General features: G+C 42.3%; 1 protein-coding gene across 10 annotated transcripts in view; it reads left to right on the plus strand.

Annotated features, from left to right (window-relative positions):
* chd9 (chromodomain helicase DNA binding protein 9) overlaps nt 1-23,349 on the plus strand; it is a 71,911-nt gene that overhangs the window by 32,085 nt on the left and 16,477 nt on the right. For 7 of the 10 annotated variants that reach the window (XM_029252500.1, XM_029252502.1, XM_029252503.1 and 4 more), the window contains 20 exons: nt 11,479-11,587; nt 12,422-12,568; nt 12,749-12,817; nt 12,934-12,989; nt 13,413-13,530; nt 13,723-13,809; nt 14,001-14,138; nt 14,385-14,506; nt 15,144-15,387; nt 16,153-16,329; nt 16,431-16,574; nt 16,907-17,162; nt 18,018-18,228; nt 20,263-20,458; nt 21,307-21,474; nt 21,668-21,853; nt 21,963-22,073; nt 22,185-22,381; nt 22,538-22,734; nt 23,142-23,301. In XM_029252500.1, coding sequence (XP_029108333.1) covers nt 11,479-11,587; nt 12,422-12,568; nt 12,749-12,817; nt 12,934-12,989; nt 13,413-13,530; nt 13,723-13,809; nt 14,001-14,138; nt 14,385-14,506; nt 15,144-15,387; nt 16,153-16,329; nt 16,431-16,574; nt 16,907-17,162; nt 18,018-18,228; nt 20,263-20,458; nt 21,307-21,474; nt 21,668-21,853; nt 21,963-22,073; nt 22,185-22,381; nt 22,538-22,734; nt 23,142-23,301 — 3,093 coding nt within the window. The remainder of the gene's footprint in view (nt 1-11,478; nt 11,588-12,421; nt 12,569-12,748; nt 12,818-12,933; nt 12,990-13,412; nt 13,531-13,722; nt 13,810-14,000; nt 14,139-14,384; nt 14,507-15,143; nt 15,388-16,152; nt 16,330-16,430; nt 16,575-16,906; nt 17,163-18,017; nt 18,229-20,262; nt 20,459-21,306; nt 21,475-21,667; nt 21,854-21,962; nt 22,074-22,184; nt 22,382-22,537; nt 22,735-23,141; nt 23,302-23,349) is intronic. The other 3 variants (XM_029252501.1, XM_029252504.1, XM_029252508.1) reach the window with 1 other exon arrangement.

Raw genomic sequence — 23,349 nt, forward strand, 5'->3', positions numbered from 1 at the left:
CTGGCTTGCATTCCGGTAGTACTGTGCCACTGGAACAGGCAGCGTATATGCCTAAGCCTGGTGCCTGCAGCGAATACCACAGCATTATCACACCCACGGTGCACAAGGCCGTTCATTGGCCTGTGGAGATGCCCTGTAGAGGTCAATCCCACGTAAGCTGCTGTGATGGGAGGGGTAGGTTCTGGTTATAAATTCTTTGGGTGTGCCTCCTGCAGAGTATCCCCCGGGAGGGCACCAGTAGTATGTGACTTCAGCATAAGAAGAATGCGCTAGCTGGAAGGGGGCGCTTGCCGTGCCTTCTGTGGGTGCACCGTGCATCTGCGCCTGATTTAGTGAAGAATAAACACACAGCAGCACACAACAGCGTCTTCATGTCCGTTGCATGATTAATAGCTCGTGGAGCCCCGCGCCCGTGGAGTGGCTGGAGATGGAGGCGGAGCTTAAGATGGAGGGCTCTTAATTACCGGTTCTCAGCGAGGCTGAGGTTGGCTACAGTGCCGCAGTGCTGCAGCTGGGCAGAATGCATGTAAACGGGTGCCGCTTCACAGCAGGAATGCGTTCAGGTGACTATTCTCCATTCCAGCCTCTTAATCAGTTACAGAGTCCAAAGTACTGGATGCATGTTATTATTTATTCAGTTACCTGAAGCTTTCCTCCAAAGCAGCTTAGTGTTCAATTTGTATACTTAGATGCTTACAAAGGATTATCCATTTTTACAGCTTGTTAGTTTTTAATGGTATCAGTTCAATAAAATTTGAATCAATTTTACATACATTTATTTAACTGGCGCTATTCTCCACAGGGTACTACAGCAGGAGGTAGGGCTCGAACCTGGGTCCTTTGATTGCAACGTTGCTGCTCTAACCTGTACTCTGCCTCTTGTCTCACATCTTTTCGTGCTTGCAAGCTGCAGATATTGAAGTAAAAAGAAACATATAGAGTAAGTTAAAAATAATGTAGAAAAATGAAATGTAGAATAGATTTGCAAGTTTTCCCTTTGAAACAATCATACCAGTTAGTATTCAGCGTAGAAAAAAAAACTCATCTTATTGCACAGGGACTCAACACTATTACATTTAAGTAATTAAAAAATTAAAGTTGCTTGCCTACATCTTTGTCAAAATGGCAATGTATCAATTCATATTTATAACGCACATTTATTTATAAAAATATGAAAATTGTTTTTTTTATGTAAAACATCTTGTGCAAAAAGATAAAAATTCCATCTCTCCATAGGACCATTATAAAAGCTGTAACATTATATAAGTGTGACAGTGATGGTAGAGCATAGTTGGTTTTAATCTTTAGTTTCTGGATCCTGATACAGACCAGACAGGAGATGTAATTACATTTAGATTTATTTATTTAGCAGATGCTTTTCTCCAAAGTGACTTCCAGTGAACTCTATGTAGTGTTATCAACCCACACACCTTATTCACCAAGGTGATTTACCCTGCTAGATACACTACTTACAATGGGTCACTCATCCATACACCGGTGGAACACACTCTCTCTGTCACTCGCACACTATGAGGGGAACCTGAACAGCATGTCTCTGGACTGTGGTAGGAAACCGGAGCACCCGGAGGAAACCCACGCAGACACGGAGAGAACATTCAAACTCCACACAGACTGAGCAGGGGTCGAACCCGTGTCCTCTCGCACCACCCATGTGCTGTGAGACAGCAGCGTTACTCACTGTCCCACTGAGTTTATTCTTATAGAGCAGTCTTCTCCGCAGAGTGACGCAGAGCACCTGTAGCATGTTCTGGGTCTACCCCAGGGCCTTTTTTCAGAGGGAAACTCTAGACTATGGCTGGTGATGGGGATACAAATGAAATGGTAAAAAGTGGGCTTTGCCCACGGAGTCGAAGGAATCGTTCGGTTGCATGCTTGAGGTCATGGTCTGATAATGGTAACGGGGTAGAATCATTTGCAAAACAGCGGCAATGAAGCCCTGGCATGCTTGATGTGGATACCCTCCAAAGCCCAACTGCACCTTGATATAGCATCCATTAATATTGTAAGTGGGGGGAGACTGCACACCCTTGGCAGTGCAACACCCATGCTGAATGACTTAATACCAAAAGTGGGGATAAAACCTGAAGCTCATACATGCTGGCTTTGCAAATTCCCATGACCCCCAGTGTGTTTGGGTGCTATCCCACTCTTGAGCACTCAACTGAAGAGACATGCTAACCATGAAACTTGGCACTACTGAGTTGTCTCACTCACAGTAGCCTTAGTTGAGAGGTGGACCTTGATGCTTCAGGAGCCTTGTGGCACAATTTTCTAGAAGCAGGGTACATTTATAGGCTTTGGGAGGTCCTCAAAAGGCTCTTTTCACCTCTCAGTGACCTCCCAATGGAGGTCAGCACAGCCCCACCCTTACTGGGCAGTGACTGGGCAACATTCTGCTTTCTCCTTTTATTGTCAGATTGTTGACCAGGATGTCTGTAGTTCACTCTCTGTCGCCTCACCAGACTCTCCTCCGATATCCTGGCTTTTCCTTCTATGGCTGCCTTGATCTTTTCTAGTCCATCAGTATTTCGCTGACAGTTTTTAAGGTATATTAAATTGTCTGTATGCAATTAAACAGCTCATTTAAGCCTTTTCAATTTGGAACTCTATTGCAACAAAAATCATTAAACAACGAGTCCCCAAGGGCCAGGTTTAAGAACTATTGGAATATGGAATTGTGTACCGTTGACCTCAGTGGCAGTACAAACATTTGTTCCACTGGAATAGGGTTCTGGCCAAAGTACAGACTGAGACATCGGTCAGTGGCGCTGATGGTGTCTTAGAGTTCAAACTGTAGTAACGGTGATTTGTGGGTTTTGTGCGGTTAAGCATGGTTATATGGTATTGACCTGAGATGGTTGTTGTGAGGCCGTAGGGGGTTCTTGCTGTGCAGCATTTGTCAGATTTATTATCATCTGTGTCTAAGAACGGTGGCAACTGAGCTCTTCATTGTCTTGCATAATGCTGTACTTGAAGAGCTATTTTTGTGTCTCCTAAAGAGTGTACTGTGTAGAAGTGTGTCTATGTTGTTTGAGGGAAAACACCCCCGGCTGGATTATAAGGGGACACGTTCAGAAGGGAAGTGATCTGTGATGTCCTTTTGCTGCCTCATTTGTGGCGTGCGACAGGAGGAAGACCTTGTCAACCTTTTCCACGCTACGGAGGAATGAAACTCCCATGGGAGTAGTTAACTCCAGCCTGCGACATTTGTTCCCCTGTTTGCAGGGTGTAGACATGAGAACAAGGATCTAACTGGTTTTGACAGCCTCATTAGCTCCCATTGCCTGACAGTGGGGCTGAAATGTGAGGAAAGATCTGCCTCTGGGTTGGATGGCAGTGTGGGGAAGTATATGGTTGGATAACATGCGTGGATTGTCACAGCCTAAGTGGGACGAAAGGGCTGGGAAGGACCAGTTCTGGTAGAACAGCAGCGTTATCACTGCTTTTGGGTGGCTCTAATGGATGACAAACAATCTGGGTTAGTAAAACTTTGTGCTGATTACTACTGGGCATTGGGACAAAAGAGCAAGGAAGGGCCTGTTGGAACATTCCTGCAGTCTTGAGACCCCCCAACGCCTTATAGAAAGTTGACCAAGTTGAAGCTGCCTTGTTGCACAAAGCCAAAGAATAGACCATGTGGCCATAGAACAGTCATGGTATCAGGAGGTGGCTACTTACATCGACTTACACTGAAACCTTGACCAGAACACAATTACTACTAATAGTCTTTATAGCTCGTGACCACTTTTCTCTAAGGTCAATGTAAGTTGGACGCTAAGGTGCCTCACCTGGTGTTTCAGGTGTAAAGCAGCAATCGAGTGAAAGTTAAACTGTGACGGCTGCAGCAGTGTATCCCTCAGCTAGTTAATGTCCTAACTGTAGTCTCCTTGTGAGGGAGGACCACCCCTGGAGCAGTGCGTGTCCCATTTTGAGTGAGTGAGTATGTGTGTGCGTGTGTTTCTCCAGCTTATGCAGGTGTTCCTGTGGCATTCACACCTCCCCCCCCCCCCCCCCCTTTTTAAACCCAACTCCTAACCCTCTGGGCCTGTGCAGATTGGTGCTCTTGTCTCCTCTCCAGTCAGACCTTAATGTCCACTGGCAGGCTGAGTTTTCCTTTGCTTGTTACAAAACATGGAGCGGATCCAGGCCTGGAGGCATTGTTGTTTTCCATCTTCCGAAGCAGCAGGCCTCTGCTCTATATTTTATTTCTTTTTGTAATGCTGTCCATGGCATGGCTCACTCTGGGGTATTGTAGGAATGTGTGTTTTTAAATCCTTTTGCGCTGAGAGCAAAGTGGGGTGCGATAGTACAGAGGTCCATCTCCCTTTTGTCACACCCAGGATGTCCTCGCGATTCAGGCTGTTGGGAGGCAGGGTAGGGACTACACAAATGCTGGGCCCTATGCCAACTGGGCCAGGGCAGTGCTTGGTGGAGAGAGGCTGGAGATTGGTTTCCATGCACAGATCCGGCACAGACAGCAAGGAGGGACTCCTAGGGGGCAGCTGTCTTTCCTCCCCTTGTGTGACACTTGCGATGATCATGTGCTGGACCTGGGGAGACAGGACTTTCTCTTCTTTTCTCCATTCCTAATGAGCACATATGGTTTACCATAGACTAAATCAACATTTCCCTGGTCGCCTCCCAGCAGATACACACAGACATTCTTCAGTGCAGAGCGTTTTTGTGCCTCTTCTGCTAGAATTACGGAAGAATGTCCTTTCTCTCTTGCCATACATCTGGGGAGAATAGGTTGGTGTGCAGCCCAGACAGCAAGGGGCTGACGTGGCAGGTAGAGCCTATGTTACAGCATGTGGAAGAATGGTGCAGATTCACACGCTTGAGTTGACATTTAAATCAGTGTGTGTTTGTGTGTGCATTTGTGCATGCTTGTGCCTGTATGCCCTTTTCTAGTAATGCTCTTTTGAAAGAAATGGGAGAGCTTTTCTAATGGGTGCTTTAAAGGACCTTAGTGAGGAGAAGTATAGGGTGGTTAGTGATGCAGCTGCATCGAAACATTTCAGCCGCAATATAAATGTACGGTATATGCCGCACACATTTTTGAGTAACAGAACATATTACCAATAAAGACTGCTAGAGAGCTGTTCATGATATTTTTAAACATGTCTCTTTTCCCAGATGTGCCATACACTCATTCCTTACTTAACAGGGTTCATTTGTTCCATGAAATGACCTGTTTTCCATTGTGAATGGAAAAAAAAAAAAAGATCTGATACCAGGCAAAAAGTCACCGAACATTAATTGTAAGGCCAGAATAAAAGTGTTGTACATGACTGCGATAAAACCAACATGTTTTTTATGTGCATTCTTAGCTTTGTCATTTAATGTTATGTTTTCATTCATTCATTTTCCAGTGTCTGGATGTTTATGACATTTTAAACATTGTTTGAAAGCCTGTTCAACAAACAACTGTGGAGCATTTCTCTTTATGCGAAACCTTGTACTAACATCAGAGAAAAGCAGTGTCGTCTTAGTCACCTTATTATGTTTTAGTCATATTTATGCGTGACTCTTTATTTAAAGCGTTCTTTTTAAACTGTTTTAAAGTCTGCGGTCTTTATTTTGATACCATGTTTTGCCACGGTGTTCAGTTTTCTTCTTTTTAAATTAAAAAAACATTGCTACTGAAAACCTTCCTATCTGAGGTGGCTGTGGAGCTTTGTGTGTGTTTTGTGTGGGTTGAACTCGGGGCACAGCAGCCATCGGATATGAGTGTGTTGTTTATGAAAGAAATGGCATTGTAAATCACTTAATCAGATGCAACACTGAAACGCTCCCAAAAAACCTCTTTTTAAAGACGACACCACTCATGGTTTAACTTTTTTTTTTTTTTTTTTTTTTTTTTTTGCTGTGCTGTCCTTATACCTGTTTGCAGACAGCCTGCAAACTACTTAGCAACTGTGCTGTCCATGAGACTTTCTTCTTTGAAATAGCAATATGTTACTGTCTTCTATTAATTTTTACTGTTCACACTTTTTAATGATCGTTTCCTTAGTCTGTTTTGTACCAGTGTACAAGAAAGCCCAAAACGCTTGCAGCAGCTGTTGTTTGAACCTTTCACTGGGACTGAATTGTTTCTTTAAATTACCAGCCAGTGGCTGAATTAACACAGAGCAATGGTGACTGTCATTTGTGTGTGTGTGTGTGTGTGTGTGTGTGTGTGTGTGTGTGTGTGTGTGTGTGTGTGTGTGTGTGTGTGTGTGTGTGTGTGTGTGTGTGTACACACACACTAAGGGTATATATTTTCATAAGGTTTTGTAGTGATTTTTTTCATTCTATGGGGCCCCATTATATGAGGCGTGAGTATATTCAGTCATATTTGTAGAAATCAAATGCACTTTTGTTGGAGTAACTGATGTTTTTGTTTCCTGCTCAACCAGCTCCCTCCCCCCTTGCCAAAGCTTTTTCTGCCCAATTGAACAGCTGTAGGGATATGGTTGTGGAGTCCCTTGCCATGTCTGTTCCTTTTCATTCCTCCTGTGGTCACATCGGCATCCTTTTTGTGTTTGCTGTTACTCAAAAAAAGACTCTTCCTGTCATACGCATGTACGTGATTTTAAAATTCAGCACATTTCCACATTTATTTCAGCACTCAAGCAAAAGTATTTCGATAGTTTGCTGACTTGTTACTCCATGGTAAATCAGTAGACCTCTCCCATTGCTAACCAGCTTGAGTTACAGCAAATGAAAGCATAGGGTGTAGTGAAAGAAACAGGATGTATTTGCAGGGGAACAGAGGAAACAGTGAAAGAGGATGCATTTGTAAATTTGAGTCCTACTCATGATGCGAATGCACTCTTTCGTAGCTGAATGGATTAAATTCCACCAACTCGCAGCCCAAGTTGTATTGAAACTGTGTCATGAATTTCCTTCACAGACTCACTTTGGACAAGTCCAGTTATAGCAGTGGAGAGAAAGAAAGCATTTGTGTTGCTTTGTTATAGCAATAGTAAACCAAATGCAGTGTTTTTTCTTCCCCCACCCCACCCCACCCCACCCCAATTTTGGAGACATGTGGGATGCATATTTTATTTTCCAGTTGAGAATTCAGGGAAAATGTCATGCCCCCATCGTTCTGATCAGTCAACACGTACATTTCTCAGCATGTTTACTGACATGCCGAGAGCAGGTGTGTGTTCAAAAAAATGCCCTTTTCAGCTTCTCTTCAGTTACTCTTCTGACAAAGAAAGTATTGCTTAAAGAATGAGTTATGGTGAAATTTTGTTCTGGTTAAATGACTTATTCCAGCATAAAACGAAACAGCAGTCCAAAGCTAGCAGTTAGTAAAGTTATATTTAGTTAATTTTAAATGAAAACACTGTTAAAATACTGTGCCATAAATCCTGTTTCTAACAAGAGCTGTTAAATCACATGTTGAGATTTATTACACATGATTCTAGGAGAAAAGAGGTGAAACAATTCTCCCTTTTTCCATTCTGCTTATTTAGATGTTATGGGTTGTGTGTACTTTATAACTCTAATAAAGTGCACGAGAACACATTAATGCGCACGGTTGAAGAACAAGTTGAACTCCTGTAGCTGCACTAAAAGAGTATCATTCTTTGTGGACTGTATGTATGGCTGTGACTGAGAGTCTCGACTTGTTTGACGCTGATATCTTTTGTTCACACAACCGGGGTGTCCTTGTAGTTCTTCGTTTATTGAAATCCACTCCAAGATCCTGTCACGTGTTATTCAGTAGAAAGTATTTTCTTTACGTTTTCAAAGTCTGGGTTGTTGAGAATTCTGCATAGGGGAGGAGAGGAGGGCCAATGATTGTGTCCTCCTTACAACCCTGGTTACTACGCATGTGAACACTGTCTGTCTGTAACCAGAGAGCAAGTGACACAGCTGATTCCTCTCATTTTTGTTTTTGTAACAGCAACAGTGGGTCATAGTTACATAATATACATGCATATCACAATGGCGAGAAGTGCAAAGAGGAGTCCAGCATTAATATAATTTACAGTACACATTAATATTTGTTCTATCAAAAAGAAACTTATCCTTTGGGTCATGCATATGCTCTTTAACTATGAACATTCGATATACTGTTAGATCACATTGACAGAACATTTTTACTCACGTAATAAAGCTGAAGGAAATCAAGATATGTCCTGAGAAGTTTCAGATATGTCATTGTGAAGACTTCTTTCATTTAAGAACTTTTGAGCATGTTGAAACCCTTCTACTTTTAACATCTCAGGTAGTATTTTTAAAAAGGAAGTGCAAATAAATTAACTTTAAAATGGTAAAACAAGAATGTAACCCCAGTTGTAGTCTCATGTTGTTAAAGCAAAAAAGTAGAACATGTGCTCAGTGAAATAGAAAGCAGAATGAGATGGAGAGACCAAAATCCAAAGCAAAAAGACCATCAGTTCCCTCACTCTCTCTATAAGAAACCTTCACCCAACACTTTGTTTACGAATACTAGAGAGGAAGTATACCTCTTTAACTCCTAACCCTAAAAAACCCCAGAGCCTACAATAAATATATGAGTAAACCCCTGAAGTCAGAAGTACAATATAAAATCAGAAACCAGAACAGACACAGAATAAGAATGGAACTGTAAAAAAATTGATTTCTGTCAAATATTTGTGTGAACTAATCTCAGGCTTTTAGATTAGCCAGAAATGCAGTAGTGGACAGTGGGTCCTCAAACTGGAGCATCATTCCTTTGTGTAGGCACCTCAATAGAGCTGGCAAAGAGAAACTCGGGAACATCTTCCGTGCTTTAAAAGCACTGACTTTCGTAGAATTTGCATCTTTTCTTCATGCTTTCTCCTGGAAAAGTGTGGCTGAATTGTGGAAAGGAATCTTGAAAGATCATGTTTTGTTTTTTTTTTTTCTCCTGTTTTTTTTAATGTCATTGTTGTGAGAGAGATGCGGGAATCAGAATAGAACGGAAGAATTGGATAGGCATTAGGGTTAGGAGTGCGGCAGGGAAATCAGTAGGCAAAATCAAAGGCAGTAGGTTATCAGTTGGCTGGCAGTGTCACACAGCAATATGGTTCATCCAGCAGAAAACCACTGAGAGGGGTGTGTCCTTCAGTGTTCTTATGTAGTTCCACAATCTTAACGGACCATTTTTTACATTCGACTTTGTCCAGTTTCACTTGATGCAACGCAGTTTTCTGCTGAGTGGCTATTGATTTGTGGTTTGTTGGTCCTGTCCAAAGCAGAGATGGTCTTAAATGCATTGTCAGTACTGTTCAAGACTTCACGCAACCAATTGTGTTTCTTTTTTGAGGAGGTAAGGATAAGAATGTCAACATGTTGTCATTACTTACTCCAGCTGTCAATTTTGAAAAAAACGAAATGTCTCCCTTTTAATATGAGAAATCTAATAAGAAATGAAATGACCTACTGTCTTTGGCTTCTGTAGCCTACAAGAGGATATTACTATAGAGCAGAAGATCACAGGTGCTCATAGCCAACCTGGATCCATAGAGAAGAGGAAGGCAGAGAGGATTTTTCCTGGCCAGGCTTTTTTTTTTTCTTCCATACAGTGTTTGAAGAGAATTAGCCAGCCACAATTTTGGACTGCGCAAGAGAGGTTTAAAACTGAAAGTCCGTAACATTTATATTTGTGCGTTTAGCAGATACTTTTCTCCAAATAGATATACATGTCAGAGAACAATTCAAAAAGTACATTACATCAATAGAAGCAGATGAATATAGTCAATTTGTCACATACCATCATGTACTTTACTCAAGTCTCTGCGTCTAGGCTTTTCCATTTTTAAATTGTTGTTAAAAATCATTAAACATAACAAACACGTGTTTAGTGAGCTCTTGCTAAATCAGGGGAAAAGTGAGTCCATAACTTCTTGGTTTTGGAATTGTAGTGCAGTTGATCTCCCTTTGTCTCTCAAAGCTGCTGGATCCCTTTCAGCATTCAAAAAGGGTCTCAAAACCCATCTCTTTTGGACCCATTTTTCTCATGATTGCCTAACTACTCCATAAAGTTGCATCACACCATCCTTCTTGATCACCTTTGTATTTCCTATCAATTCTATAGGCATCTACTCTGTGTAAAGTGCACTGGCAAAAATGGTGGTATTGGACATACTGACTCCTTAGACAGTTACCTGCTTGCATTTAAAATTCTTAGTCTATTGTGAAATTTACCTTCATTTACTCTGAAATGTACAGTATATACCTTGTCAGCATATTGGTTAATCACTTGACATGTTGGGGAAAATAGCAGAGCCATTCAGACTTCAATGTGAATGACTTCTTGCTGGAGGACTGGCATCCATAATCTGTGATGGGACAGGTAGCTTTATTGAACTGGTTCAACTCTGGTGCGAATAAGATTGAGCACATTCACTTTTGGTGTCATAACGAACCCTGTTTTGTAAACAGTGCCTTGGTACTCGGCACTTCCACCAGTGCTGAAGGATACTTACTGTAGCTTCTCTTCAATTACTCCTCTAACATAAAGTATTGCATAAAGAATAAGTTACGGTGAAATTTTGTGCTGGTTAAATTACTTATGTGAGCATAAAATTAAACAGCAGTCCAAAGCTAGCAGTTAGCAAAGTTATATTTATTTAATTTTAATGCAAACACTGTTAAAATACTGTGCCATGGGGACTTAAAGAGGTCTCTCTTGGTCCAGATAGCTTGGATAATCACCGATGCTCTGCTTTTTCCATCTCACTGACGCTTTACTATTTTTTAACTGCCTGTAATCATAATGCTGTTCTGCTCCACCTTGTACTTCCTATGTTATCGTTATATAATAATAATTATAGTTGTAAATAATTGATAATTCATAGCATGTCCTAGTTATCTTTGTGTATGTATATGTATACACATGTATGTGTATTATCTGTACATACATGGTGCATTATCCTTGCTACTGTTGTACATACTCTATAGATATTTATATATATATATCATTACTACTGCTACCTGCTGAGCAGCTTCTGTACATACTCTCTGCCATATTGTGTTTATTTACTTGTTGTACATGTATTTCTTATATTTAGCTGCACTTGTTCACTTACACAATTCTACTATTTGCACTTCTGGTAGATGCTAAACGGGTAGATGCTAAACAGCATTTCGTTGCTGTGTAACTGTACTATGAAATGACAAAGTTCTGTCTGTCTGTCTAATCTATCTATCTATCTGTCTAATCTATACCAAGAAGGAACATGAACATGGAGCTCTGTTTAGGGATAATGGTAAAAGATATTATTTTAAAAAAATTAAAAAAAAAAAAAACCAAAACTGCAAAATCATTGGAGGCCTATTTAGTTGTGTATTGTACACATCGGTCAAGCCTGAACCTTCAGCAGTACATCATCTTTGGTTTTACTCACTGTGAGTTGTTCACTGAAGTTCAGTTTCTGTGTGAGAAAACTGGTATTCTGCTTTGGCATCATTGACATGCAAGTCTAATGGCCTGTCCTGTGATGTAAATTCTAGGAAAATAGTAATTAAGTTTGGGAAGAAGAAGAAGCGGAAGAATGAGTCTTCTGAGGATTTGTCTGAGGATGAGCACCCCCCACGGCGCTCCTCCAAGGAGGACGATTCTGTGAGTTGTATTTTTCCATGTGTTGCCAGTATGTATGTATGTATACTTGTATGTGATTATAATTTTTATTATTCAGTGCAGTCCTGACAGTGACCTGTGAAGAGTAGGGAAGTTTGAGGGGGATGGAGACACAGGGAGAATGACGTGTTCTAGGAACAGATCACAGGCTTTATTAAGTGGAATGACTGCTTCACACTTAGTAGCACTTGCCTCATCTTGTCTGTGCAGATGCAATTGTCCCAGTTAAATCAAATCCTGAGTTTAATTAATCTTTCTGATGATGACTCATTTTGGTTGATTAGCTAGAAATGAATATAGTAAGGAGGCAAAGAGATGTGTGCAGGGCTGACGAAACCTTCAGTTGTACTGCTTTTTAACTACAGGTTTGAAAAGCTGGATCTGCTGCCCATAGAGGAACTTTGTTTGGTCAACCATATAGTAGTCTGCATGGCATATTATGTTTTACCATGGTACATCCATGGTCCACTATCTAGCAGAGTTCAGTTTTACTGTTACTGGCTAAATGGGGACTTGTGTGGTCTCCATGTAGTTGCTGTTAAGTGTCATTGTTATTATTTCTTTTGCTGACAGCTTTTAAGGGTCACTGACAATGCCAGGATCTCTGACTGAACTGTAGTGCTTGTCTTTCTTATGTATCACATAGCCACTGCATTGACATAACCAGTTAGCTCACACTCAGCCACATGGAGAACTGTATAAGTGTGATGGTGAAGGTTGTACGCATTTCTGGTGATCCATCTAAATAGATTGAAAAGCCAAGCTTTCTCCAAAGCGGCTTCTGACATAAAGAACTCTTTACTCTTGTCCCCTCAGAAGAGACGGTCTAATCGTCAGGTTAAGCGGAAGAAGTATGCAGAGGATGGGGAGCCCAGGGTGTCTGATGAAGAGGCGAAGACGACTGTGAAGGCGAAGAAAACATCTGTGACTGCTCACAAAGAGCCGACTGTGCAGTTGTTTGTTGTGAGTATTAATTTGCCGCAGTGTTTTTTTCCCCCTTTCAAATTTTTCATAAAATTTTAAACTCTTGCTAAGCATGGGTGCTGTGTCTTGCTGTCTCTGTTAATTTCAAATTTAAAATTCACATCTGCACAAATGCTAGTGTCTTCCTGATTGTCTTGCTATGCCCTTGTCTTAATGCAGGAAAACCCAAGTGAGGAGGATGCTGCTGTTGTTGACAAGATCATGTCCTCACGAATAGTGAAGAAGGAGGTATTGCACGTCCCTGCCCCTTTGAGGCCCAAACATTAATTAATTGTTTTTGTTTATTTTATTATATTCCTGATGACAGTCGTTTTTGTAGTGAAATGCTCTCATATTCCTTTTAGGTTTCTCCAGGAGTTGTAGTTGAAGTTGAGGAGTTCTTTGTCAAATACAAAAACTAGTAAGCTCTTTTCTTTGTCCTGTCAGTTCAGTTGTTTTCTCTCGCATCATGTCGACCAGAGCAGATGAGCTTGTTTGTCGTTCCAGGCGTGTAAAATGTCTTTCATTAAAACAGTTCATTAAGTGTTGCTTGTGTTGGTTTAGCTCCTTTTATTGTTGGGGATTTGAAAACAGATACATAACAAAATCCGGTATGATCTTTAATACAGTAAAGCCAGCAGTAGCCAGTACCAAGTGTTCAGCTGCTTCTATTACAAACAGTGGTAGTAGTGCATTATGATTCATTTTTATGCATATATACACAGACACAGTATTGATTTTATGGAGAGGATAATAGATGGGGTTTATATGAGGACAGTTAAAATGAGGAACAAACATGGTGTGTCTCAAGCTGAAGCCCTGCGGTGCTGTTTCTCTCTGTCAGCTCCTATCTGCACTGCGAATGGGCCACTGAGCAGCAGCTGGTCAAGGACAAGAGGATCCAGCAGAAGATCAAGCGCTTCAAGATAAAACAGGCACAGAGGGCTCACTTCTTTGCCGACGTAAGGATGCTTGTGGATTGTTTCCTATGTACATGCATGTTTTGTGTTGAGAATGCATTTAGGTAGGTATGTGCAGTGCCAGCAAAGAAAATCTACATATTACACTATTTTTTTTTTTGCTCTGAATTGCTGCTGTTTGCTCTAAAATTTGAGTTCAAACAGTGGGGAAACTGACACTTTGCCATATTTCAGATGGAAGAGGATCCCTTCAACCCTGATTATGTGGAGGTAGACAGAGTACTGGATGTATCGTACTGTGAGGACAAGGAAAGTGGAGAGGTAGCTTTAACGTTGCACTTCCTGTTTTCTTGCACCTCACATCCTGTGTGTTTTTAAATAAACCCCCTCAAACACTGAATATTTTTGTCAGCTGCCATCAGTACCCTCTGAAACACTCCCCACTGAAGTGTGGTTAAAAAAAAGACCCCACGGAGAGTGCTGATTGCCATACTTTGTCCGTATGTTGGCAGCCTGTGGTCTACTATCTGGTCAAGTGGTGTTCCCTGCCTTATGAGGACAGCACCTGGGAGCTCAAGGAGGATGTGGACCAGAGCAAGATAGAGGAATTTGAGCAGCTGCAGGCAGCCCGTCCGGATCCCCGCAGGGTGGTGAGCGACTCACCAGTGGTTTCATCTAGTCCCTTATAAGTCTTTCAGCAGAGATGAGCTAAACTGATGAAAGAAAAAACCTATTCTCTTTTTAGCGTCGTCTTGTCATTTAAAATCAGAATTGCTTTGTTTGCATAACAGGTATGTAGGACTTGCTTTGCTGAAGTGCACAAATTCAGCACAATACAGTAAATTAAAAGGCAAAAATGTGAAACAAGCTTCTGTTTCCGTCCCTCTCACTCATAGGAGCGACCGCCAGCCAGCCACTGGAAGAAGCGGGAGCAGTCGCGGGAATACCGCAACGGCAACAGGCTCAGGGACTACCAGCTGGAGGGAGTCAACTGGCTCCTTTTCAACTGGTACAACAGGTGGGTCAGGAAGACTGGCAATATGTGGTTAGCAGGGCAAATTGTCCAGTTCTACTGGGGGTGCTGAGTAATGGTGCAAAGTATGAGATCGTGGCTGCAGGCTCTACACAAAGACAACCCACCACATGCACATTGGGATCCTGACTCTTTTTGATTTGCTCTGCATCACTTGCTACTCTTGTACAGAAATTCTACGTAGCATATTGCACTTTAGTTGTGATAGTCCACCAATACAGTTTACAAGGAATTATTTTGCTGCTGGAAAAATTGGGACTGGGCACTTTGTTTGTTGGCTGTTATTGAATTTACATACGTCTGCATGGCCGGTTTGGGAAATAAGAAACGTATGGCTCTGAACTAAAACCATGCCAGTGAAATCAGCAGCTTAGTAATGAAATTAGAAGATAGGCACATCAATTAGTTTCAGGCCCTGTTTGATTGAAAAACAACATTCATGGTCTCTTTGTCATTGCTGAAATAAGGAGAATGCTGAGGTCAGATTAAAGAACCCCTGTCTCCCAACCTCACTGCTCCCTTTGCTTGTAGAGTACTCCTTCAGGTTGTCTGTAATGAATAATGTGTTTAAGAAAAAACTGTTTACCTGTGATGATTCACTGCTCATCCATGCACCTGGCAGGCGAAACTGTATCCTGGCTGATGAGATGGGTCTGGGCAAAACCATCCAGTCCATCACATTTCTGGAGGAGATCCACCGGACGGGGATCCAGGGACCATTCCTTATCATCGCTCCACTTTCTACCATTGCCAACTGGGAGCGCGAGTTCCGCACATGGACACACCTCAACGTTATCGTGTACCACGGTAGCGTGGTCAGTCGGCAGATGCTGCAGCAGTATGAAATGTACTTCAGGGACTCACAGGTCAGTTTGCAATGACTCAGTCAGTGACACTGATGTAAGCAAAGATTAAAATACTTTTTTCCAGCAATGAAAACTAATATATGCCTTTTTTGTAAATAATTAGCTACTGGCTCTGTTACGTAGTCAGATTCACCACTTGAAATTGTTATAAGAGCATATTCAGCAGGACATTCAGGTTTGACCAGTGCTATAAAACAGACAGCTCTTCTTTCCATTACAAAACCACTGCCATTACTGTGAAAAATGACTAGGCCATTTTTACCGGTATATACAGTACAGTATCTATATGATTGCAGTGTGCGGTGAATTTTTCAGTCATATGGACTAAGTTGGGAAACGGTTGATGTCACGACTTATTTGTGGTTAGAAAGGGACATTATTAAAGAAAAGGGGATATAGTATTGGAATGTGAAAGCATGGACAGTGTGAAAGCATTACTGTGGCGTGTGTGACCTGGACCTTATCATATGCACTCAAATCCAGCTCGCAGGACCAGGGACAGGGTTCTCTTGTCACTGGGGTCCTCCAGACCACCAGCAGAACATGAGGGAGACCTAGCAAACCCTTTGTGAAAGAGATGTATATCAACCTGCATTGTTTTATGCGAGTATCAGATTGGGTTCACAATGAATCTGCAGCAATAATCTGTGCCAAGTGGCCTTGTTGACTTGGCCGACTTAATTAAATATTTTTCTTTTTGGTTTTGCGCTGTGGTGTCCAAGCCCTCTCGGCACCAGTGATATATAGTGTGACATCTCCTGACAGGGACGCGTGGTGCGAGGGACCTACAGGTTTCAGGCCATCATCACTACCTTTGAGATGATCCTGGGTGGCTGCCCTGAGCTCAATGCCGTGGAGTGGCGTTGCGTCATCATCGATGAAGCTCATAGGCTCAAGAATAAGAACTGCAAGCTGCTTGAGGGTTTCAAGCTCATGAGTCTGGTGTGTATATGACAAGCATGGGATGGACCCTAACCTGCTGTTTTTTCAGGGAGATGAATGTCCAGCCTGGTTCTTATGTGTCTTTCATTGAAAAACTTCAGGAGCACAAGGTTCTCCTCACTGGCACACCGCTTCAGAACACTGTGGAGGAGCTATTCAGCCTGCTGCACTTCCTAGAGCCTTCCCGCTTCTCCTCAGAGAGTACCTTTATGCAGGAATTTGGGGACTTGAAGACTGAGGAGCAGGTGAGAGACACCTGTCTTGATGTGGGAACATTCAAGGCAGGAATATTTGGAAAGAGTTTTTTTCATTCTGTAGCTCTCCTGCCAATTTAGATTGTTGGTATATGAGAATTGAGAATATCTTGAAGTTTGCGAAATCCATGTGATCACACACATTCCTGTGGGTCTGTATTTTGCCCTTTATGAATTAATGTAATCCTACGAAGGATGGACTGGATATAATGTTATCTTTTAAGGGAATTGTGTTGTTGTCCTTTTTCGGCACTGGCTGAGACCACTATTGCACATTTGTCGTAAAACAGGCTTTATGCAGTTATGTTTGACTTTGTCCACAGGTCCAGAAGCTGCAGGCCATTCTGAAGCCTATGATGTTGCGAAGGTTGAAGGAGGATGTCGAGAAGAAGTTGGCACCCAAAGAGGAGACGATCATTGAGGTGGAACTCACCAACATCCAGAAAAAGTACTACCGAGCTATCCTGGAGAAGAACTTCTCCTTCCTGGCTAAGGGTGCTGGCCAAGCAAATGTTCCCAACCTGGTGAACACCATGATGGAACTGCGCAAGTGCTGTAACCACCCATACCTCATCACAGGTACTGAACACCACCGTATCACACATGCTCTACATCACTGCACACAGGTGTCTCAAGTACTTAGCACAGCTAAACACCACTGAAGTCACTCCTGCCTAATTAAGGGTTCAAACCATTTCAGTCTTATCATTGTCAGTACTTCATCACTCATTTGTACCAGTCTTGACATCATCATCCTGTCGGGTGAAAGGTAAAATAATTGTAGAGCGTGTGTGTGTGTGTGTATACTTTAAAAGCTCCATTAAAGTTATTGGTTTCTAATTTCAGAAAGTGGTACTCTTCTAAACTCACGCACAGTTGCAAGCTAGTAACACATGTGGCTGCCCGATCGTCATCATCATGACTTGTCATAAGCCTTAAAGACATACTTTATCAAAGACTAAACAAACTTGTTGTTTGTTTAAAATGACAAGATTTTCCCCTAATGGGGTAAAATACCGCTTTTTTCCATGCTGACAGCAGTGAAAAGCACAGTTCCTTACATGTCATGTTAATCTCACTCTGCCAAAGAAAAGAAAAGAGGAATATTTCAAAATGGTTATTTTTGTGTCATTGTAGCCTGTGGTTTCTGCATGACCCTTGCACTCATAGATTGTTTTGTACCTCTCCATAAACGGAGGCAATTTGTAGACCACAGCAAATACCGACTACCTTTTGTCACTCTGTTCTTTTCAGAATTGTGAAGACAAACTGTTGACTTAATTTACATGACTGTGCTCTCTCTGTCAAGCTGTTTACATGCCACTTTGGCTCCCTGGAGGTTATGGAGTTAGCACTGAATTAGACACATATAAGGTTTATGTGATATATTTTTACAAGGCATTTTTGGTAATTGTCATTGTTGTGTGCTTCCAGGGGCAGAGGAGAAGATCTTGGAGGACTTTCGGGAGGTTTACAGCCCAAATGCTCCAGATTTTCACCTACAGGCTATGGTGCAGTCAGCTGGAAAGCTAGTTCTTATTGACAAACTGCTCCCCAAAATGAAGGCTGGAGGCCACAAGGTCCTCATCTTCTCTCAGATGGTGCGCTGCCTGGACATTCTGGAGGACTATCTTATTCAGAGACGGTGAGGCTCCTCTCAACTTGCAGCTGCACTAACGCACACTGTGGGACTCTGAACTTCCTGTCCTGGGGCAACATCTCATGGACATACAAATAGCTGTGTTGAATCGGGTTCCAAGTATTTACATTACAAGAATTACTTTAATTTTTATTTTTTTATTGTGTTTCAAAAATAATACAAAGTCAGAATTTTAAAATTTACATTTGTAGAATAAGATAAAATGTTGACTCAATCAGAAGTACTAGCTTCAGTTTTTTCTAAATATCAGTTAACCTTTTTCATTATTTTACATAATTTGTATAAAAAATTATATACTTTTCCACTTTTAGCAGGCTTTTTGAACACCTATTGTTAGAATTCATTAATACATCATCTGGAAGGCAGTAAATGTTTAGGCTATTGCTTAGATCTCCCAATATAGCTTACTATCAACGTAGCACTTCTGACTGCAAAAGAAGAAATAATAGAAATTTACAGCTGAATGTTTTTTTTTTTTTTTTGCACTCTATGGAGAGGCTAATTTTTTAAAATAGTTTGCAGCTATAATCTTCTTCTAGATATTCAATGTCTGTGTAGCTCTCATCACCGCATTTCTTAAAACAATCCAGTATCGTAAGGTAAGTGTGGTTGTGGTCATGTTGAATAGGGTTCAGTATCATGATGATGGTGCAATTGGTTAAGCATTAATAATAACATCTAGGAGTGCTACATAGCTATGAAATAAATGCAAGTAAAGTGGTGTATGGTTTCACTTAGATACCTGTTGTGATGTGTGGCATTTATAGTTCTTCCAAGGCTACTTTGAGGTCTTTCTGCGGATAACATAATTTTTGTGACGAAAGATTGTCCAGATGTGGATGCCGAGGCCATCCCTAGAGACTCAGAATGCTTAGTTTGTGAAGTCATAGTTTTCTGCTGGCAAGGAGCCTTCTGCCACTTCGCCACTGTCCCCTTTACAGTCACTTCCTTTAGCTTCCTGCTGCTGCTCTTTGGCACACTGAATAAGGCAGAGTTGATGCAGGCACGCGTGGCGGGCAGTGGCGTAGAGCCTAGATGGGGTTCAGCACAAGGTTAAGGCCCTCGAGAGGAAATGTCGTCTGGGGGGGGGGTCTACAGAAGCCTGCTGAAAGTGGGCCTCGGTGTGACAGGCAGAGGCCAGGAGCACGGTGCAATGGGAGCTGGATCACTGTATGGTCTGGCAGCAGGAGTGACAACTTCTCAGCGTGAATGGTACGCATGGCCACATACTACACCCAAAGAGCAGTCTCCTGTCCATCATTGCAGACAGGAGCTGGGGAAGGCTAGCAGGCTGAATGTCGTGCGACTGGAAGCTTTTCTAAGCTCACCAAGTTCATGTCCCAGGGGTCGCACACCTCTTGTACTCCGAATTCCTTCACCAGTTATCCAGCTGTAAAAAAATTCTCATATGGAAAAGTACAAGTTCCGTAAGGCATTTTTAATACAAACATCAGAAAGAGTAATAATTTGCAGGATAGTAATAAGTATCTTAAATAAGCTGCATCGTTGCTCTGAATGGGAACAGAATAAATCTTTCCACACATTGAACAGAAGTCGGTGGATTATGCATTTCCTGCTGGTAAAATGATTGACTTAAACTGTCTCAGCCAACAGCATCGTCATTCTGCTATCTTAATGTCCTCAGGAATGCAGACAGATGTGTGTACTTTCCTCATCCAGTAATTAAATTAAAACAAAATGTCTCCACAAGGATATTAACACTTGAAAAATGCTTCCATGGGAGAAAATTCTATCTTAAAAGTGGGTCAGCTAAAAAATGTTCAGCTTTCCTGTCTTTCAGTTGTGTTGAAGTGGCAAGTTAAAAATCACTCAGATTTAAGCGATGAGTTGGTGTCAGGTCCTTGGCATGACACCTGTGCCTTTTGACTGTGTGTATGTGTCTGATCCTTGTTCGCAGTGGGTTCTTGTGTAAGTCAGGTGACTGCAGTGGCACTGAAGAATCATGTAACTTGAAGTCTTTAAAGCTGACTGGTTGTAATCCTCCGTTGTACTCCACAGGTACCTGTACGAGAGGATTGACGGGCGTGTCCGGGGCAACCTGCGGCAGGCGGCCATTGATCGCTTCAGCAAGCCTGACTCTGACCGCTTTGTCTTCCTGCTGTGTACCCGCGCCGGGGGGCTGGGTATCAACCTGACAGCTGCAGACACATGCATCATTTTTGACTCTGACTGGAACCCCCAGAATGACCTTCAGGTACTGCATAACAGAGCAGTTTTGTCCTCCGGCGACCGTTATTAAATTTCTTAATGTATTAGTCGATTACAGACAGTCATTCATCTCTGCCAATTCTGTAAGGTTGCAGAATGCAGTTTTTAAAATAAGATTTTAATGCTGTTTAAAGTAGTATTTAAGTTGGTGACACTTTGTGTCTTTGTGGCTTTGCTTTCATTGTTTTTTATAATGCTGGCAAGAAAAGGAAATGTACAGACTGACCTCATATAATGTTCCCTGCTTTTACCCGAATTACGAGTCGCTATCTGTTGTAGTTTGTGCTCTAGCATGTGTATAACAAGTAAACTCTTCTTCTCTAAGAAATGTTATCAAAGTAAAAAGGCAAAGCCTCTGTCAAAAGTTCGAAGTAAATGCATAGGATTCTCCTAAAAAGCAGCGTCATTATGAGTGACTGTGTGTGAATTGATTTGCTATTCATTTTTTACAAATACTTTGAGTTAATCAGCAAAAATGGCCTCTAAGAATTATGGTTTATTATTATTATTATTATTATTATTATTATTCATTCATCCAGTTATTTTCTCAAAAGTGATATGCAGTATTAAGCTTCTTAAATTGATTTACCCATTTATACATCTGAGTAATTTTATGGGAATAATTCAAAGTACTACACCAGAATTTGAACCTAGGTCTTCTGGATGCAAGATGACAGCTCTGTCCACTAAAACAGCAGTTGATCCTACAGCTTCTCAGAGCGCTTTGCAATAAGAAGGAAAAGATATATGGGTTACACCTCTAAAGCAAATAATAACTGTACTGCTTTCCCAGTTCGTGTGTCATTGTAGGCTCTTGTGCTCTTATCCGCCCAGGCCCAGGCCCGCTGCCACAGGATCGGTCAGAACAAGGCAGTGAAAGTGTACCGGCTGATCACCCGTAACTCCTATGAGCGGGAGATGTTTGACCGCGCCAGCCTGAAGTTGGGCCTCGACAAAGCCGTACTACAGAGCATGAGTGGGCGTGAGAACAGCGTGGGCGGCGTGAGTCTCGTTACAGTATTCCAAAATTTTCTTTCAGTCATTTGCATAGAGGAAGGTGTAATGCAACACTTGGGAATGTAATATTGACAGTTTTGTTTTGGTCTCAGTACACCAGTCTGACAGGTATGGCCACACTTTGCCAGACATCCTCTACTGTAGTGTCACCCAGTGTTTGCTCCCATTGTTTCTACAGCAGATTCAGCAGCAGCTCTCCAAGAAGGAGATTGAGGACCTGCTACGACGGGGTGCCTATGGGGCCCTCATGGATGAGGAGGACGAGGGATCCAAGTTTTGCGAGGAGGACATCGACCAGATCCTGCAGCGGAGGACCAAAACGATCACTATTGAGTCTGAGGGCCGTGGGTCCACTTTCGCCAAGGTACCTAAAAAAAAAAAAAAAAATTGAAAAATCCACATTGACCCTTGCTGCACTCATTCCCATGTCTGTGTTGGTTTTGGTATTGCCTAATATTTGTGTTTACTTTTAGGCTAGCTTTGTGGCCTCTGGGAACAGGACTGACATATCTCTAGATGACCCCAACTTCTGGGACAAGTGGGCTAAGAAAGCAGAGATTGACATAGACAGTGTTAATGGCAGAGTGAGTTACACTTAATGTCTCCTCTACATTCTTCTCTCTCACCAGGGCTGCTTTGAAACACTTCTTGTGTTTTCTTCTTCTTTCCCATCTAATCTTCTCTACTTACTACAGAATAGCCTCGTGATCGACACACCGCGCATTCGGAAACAGACACGCCCATTCAGCGCTACCAAGGATGAGCTCGCAGAACTCTCTGAGGGTGAAAGCGACAGTGACGACAAGCCCAAGCTGCGGCGGACCTATGACCGCCTTAGTAGCTACGGGCGCACTGAGTGCTTCCGTGTCGAGAAGAACCTGCTGGTATATGGGTAAGCTTGCATGCTCAGCCACCTCAACTGGAGCTCACAAAGAAGTTCTACAACTCTGAACAAATGTGTGAACTAAGTAAAGAAGTTCAAATTACGTTAACCTCGATCAACCTTGCAAACTCATTAGTCGTGCTCACCTTCTCTCTTGTGTCCAAGGTGGGGCCGCTGGAAGGACATCCTGCATGGGAGGTTTAAGCGGCAGCTCAGCGAGCGGGATGTGGAGATGATCTGCCGGGCGCTGCTGGCCTACTGCCTCGTACATTATCGCGGTGATGACAAGATCAAGAGCTTCATGTGGGACCTGATCGCCCCCTCTGAAGACGGTCGCACCCGGGAACTTCAGAACCACCTGGGTGAGCAGGATGTATTAGTCAACACACCCAAAATGTTTAAATTTTTGAAAGTGGGCTCAGGGTCTGACCAAGAGGCAAGCAGGGTGTGGTGATGTAAAAACGCTGCTGAAAAAGCACCTTGTAAACAGGAACATGTGGTTCTGTGATGTTTTAGTTCCTCTGAAAGTATCAATTGAAAACACCTCAACATGGTCCAGAGGTTCCTAGGATGTACGGTCTTTCCATCTTTTTTCTTCATAATTGCTTATTGAATTAACTATTTGGATGGTGAATCTTTGAGATATCACTCCGATGTTAACTGAAACGTACTGTAGATACTCTGGACTGCTGGAAGTTTCATGGACTGCAGTTGGCAAACACCTCTTTGTAAGAAATTTAATCTCATCGTAGTGCCATGTATTGTGCAGGGCTGTCCACCCCAGTGCCACGAGGAAGGAAGGGAAAGAAGGTGAAGACTCAGACCAGTTCCTTTGACATCCAGAAGGCCGAGTGGCTTCGCAAACACAACCCAGAGCACATGCTGCAAGACGATGGCTACAAGAAACACCTCCGGCATCACTGCAACAAGTTAGAACTTTGCCTAGTCTGCTACTCTTAATATTTATTAACTGCATC

The sequence above is a fragment of the Scleropages formosus genome, chromosome 5 (assembly GCF_900964775.1).
Source record: "Scleropages formosus chromosome 5, fSclFor1.1, whole genome shotgun sequence".
NCBI classification, from domain to species: domain Eukaryota; kingdom Metazoa; phylum Chordata; class Actinopteri; order Osteoglossiformes; family Osteoglossidae; genus Scleropages; species Scleropages formosus.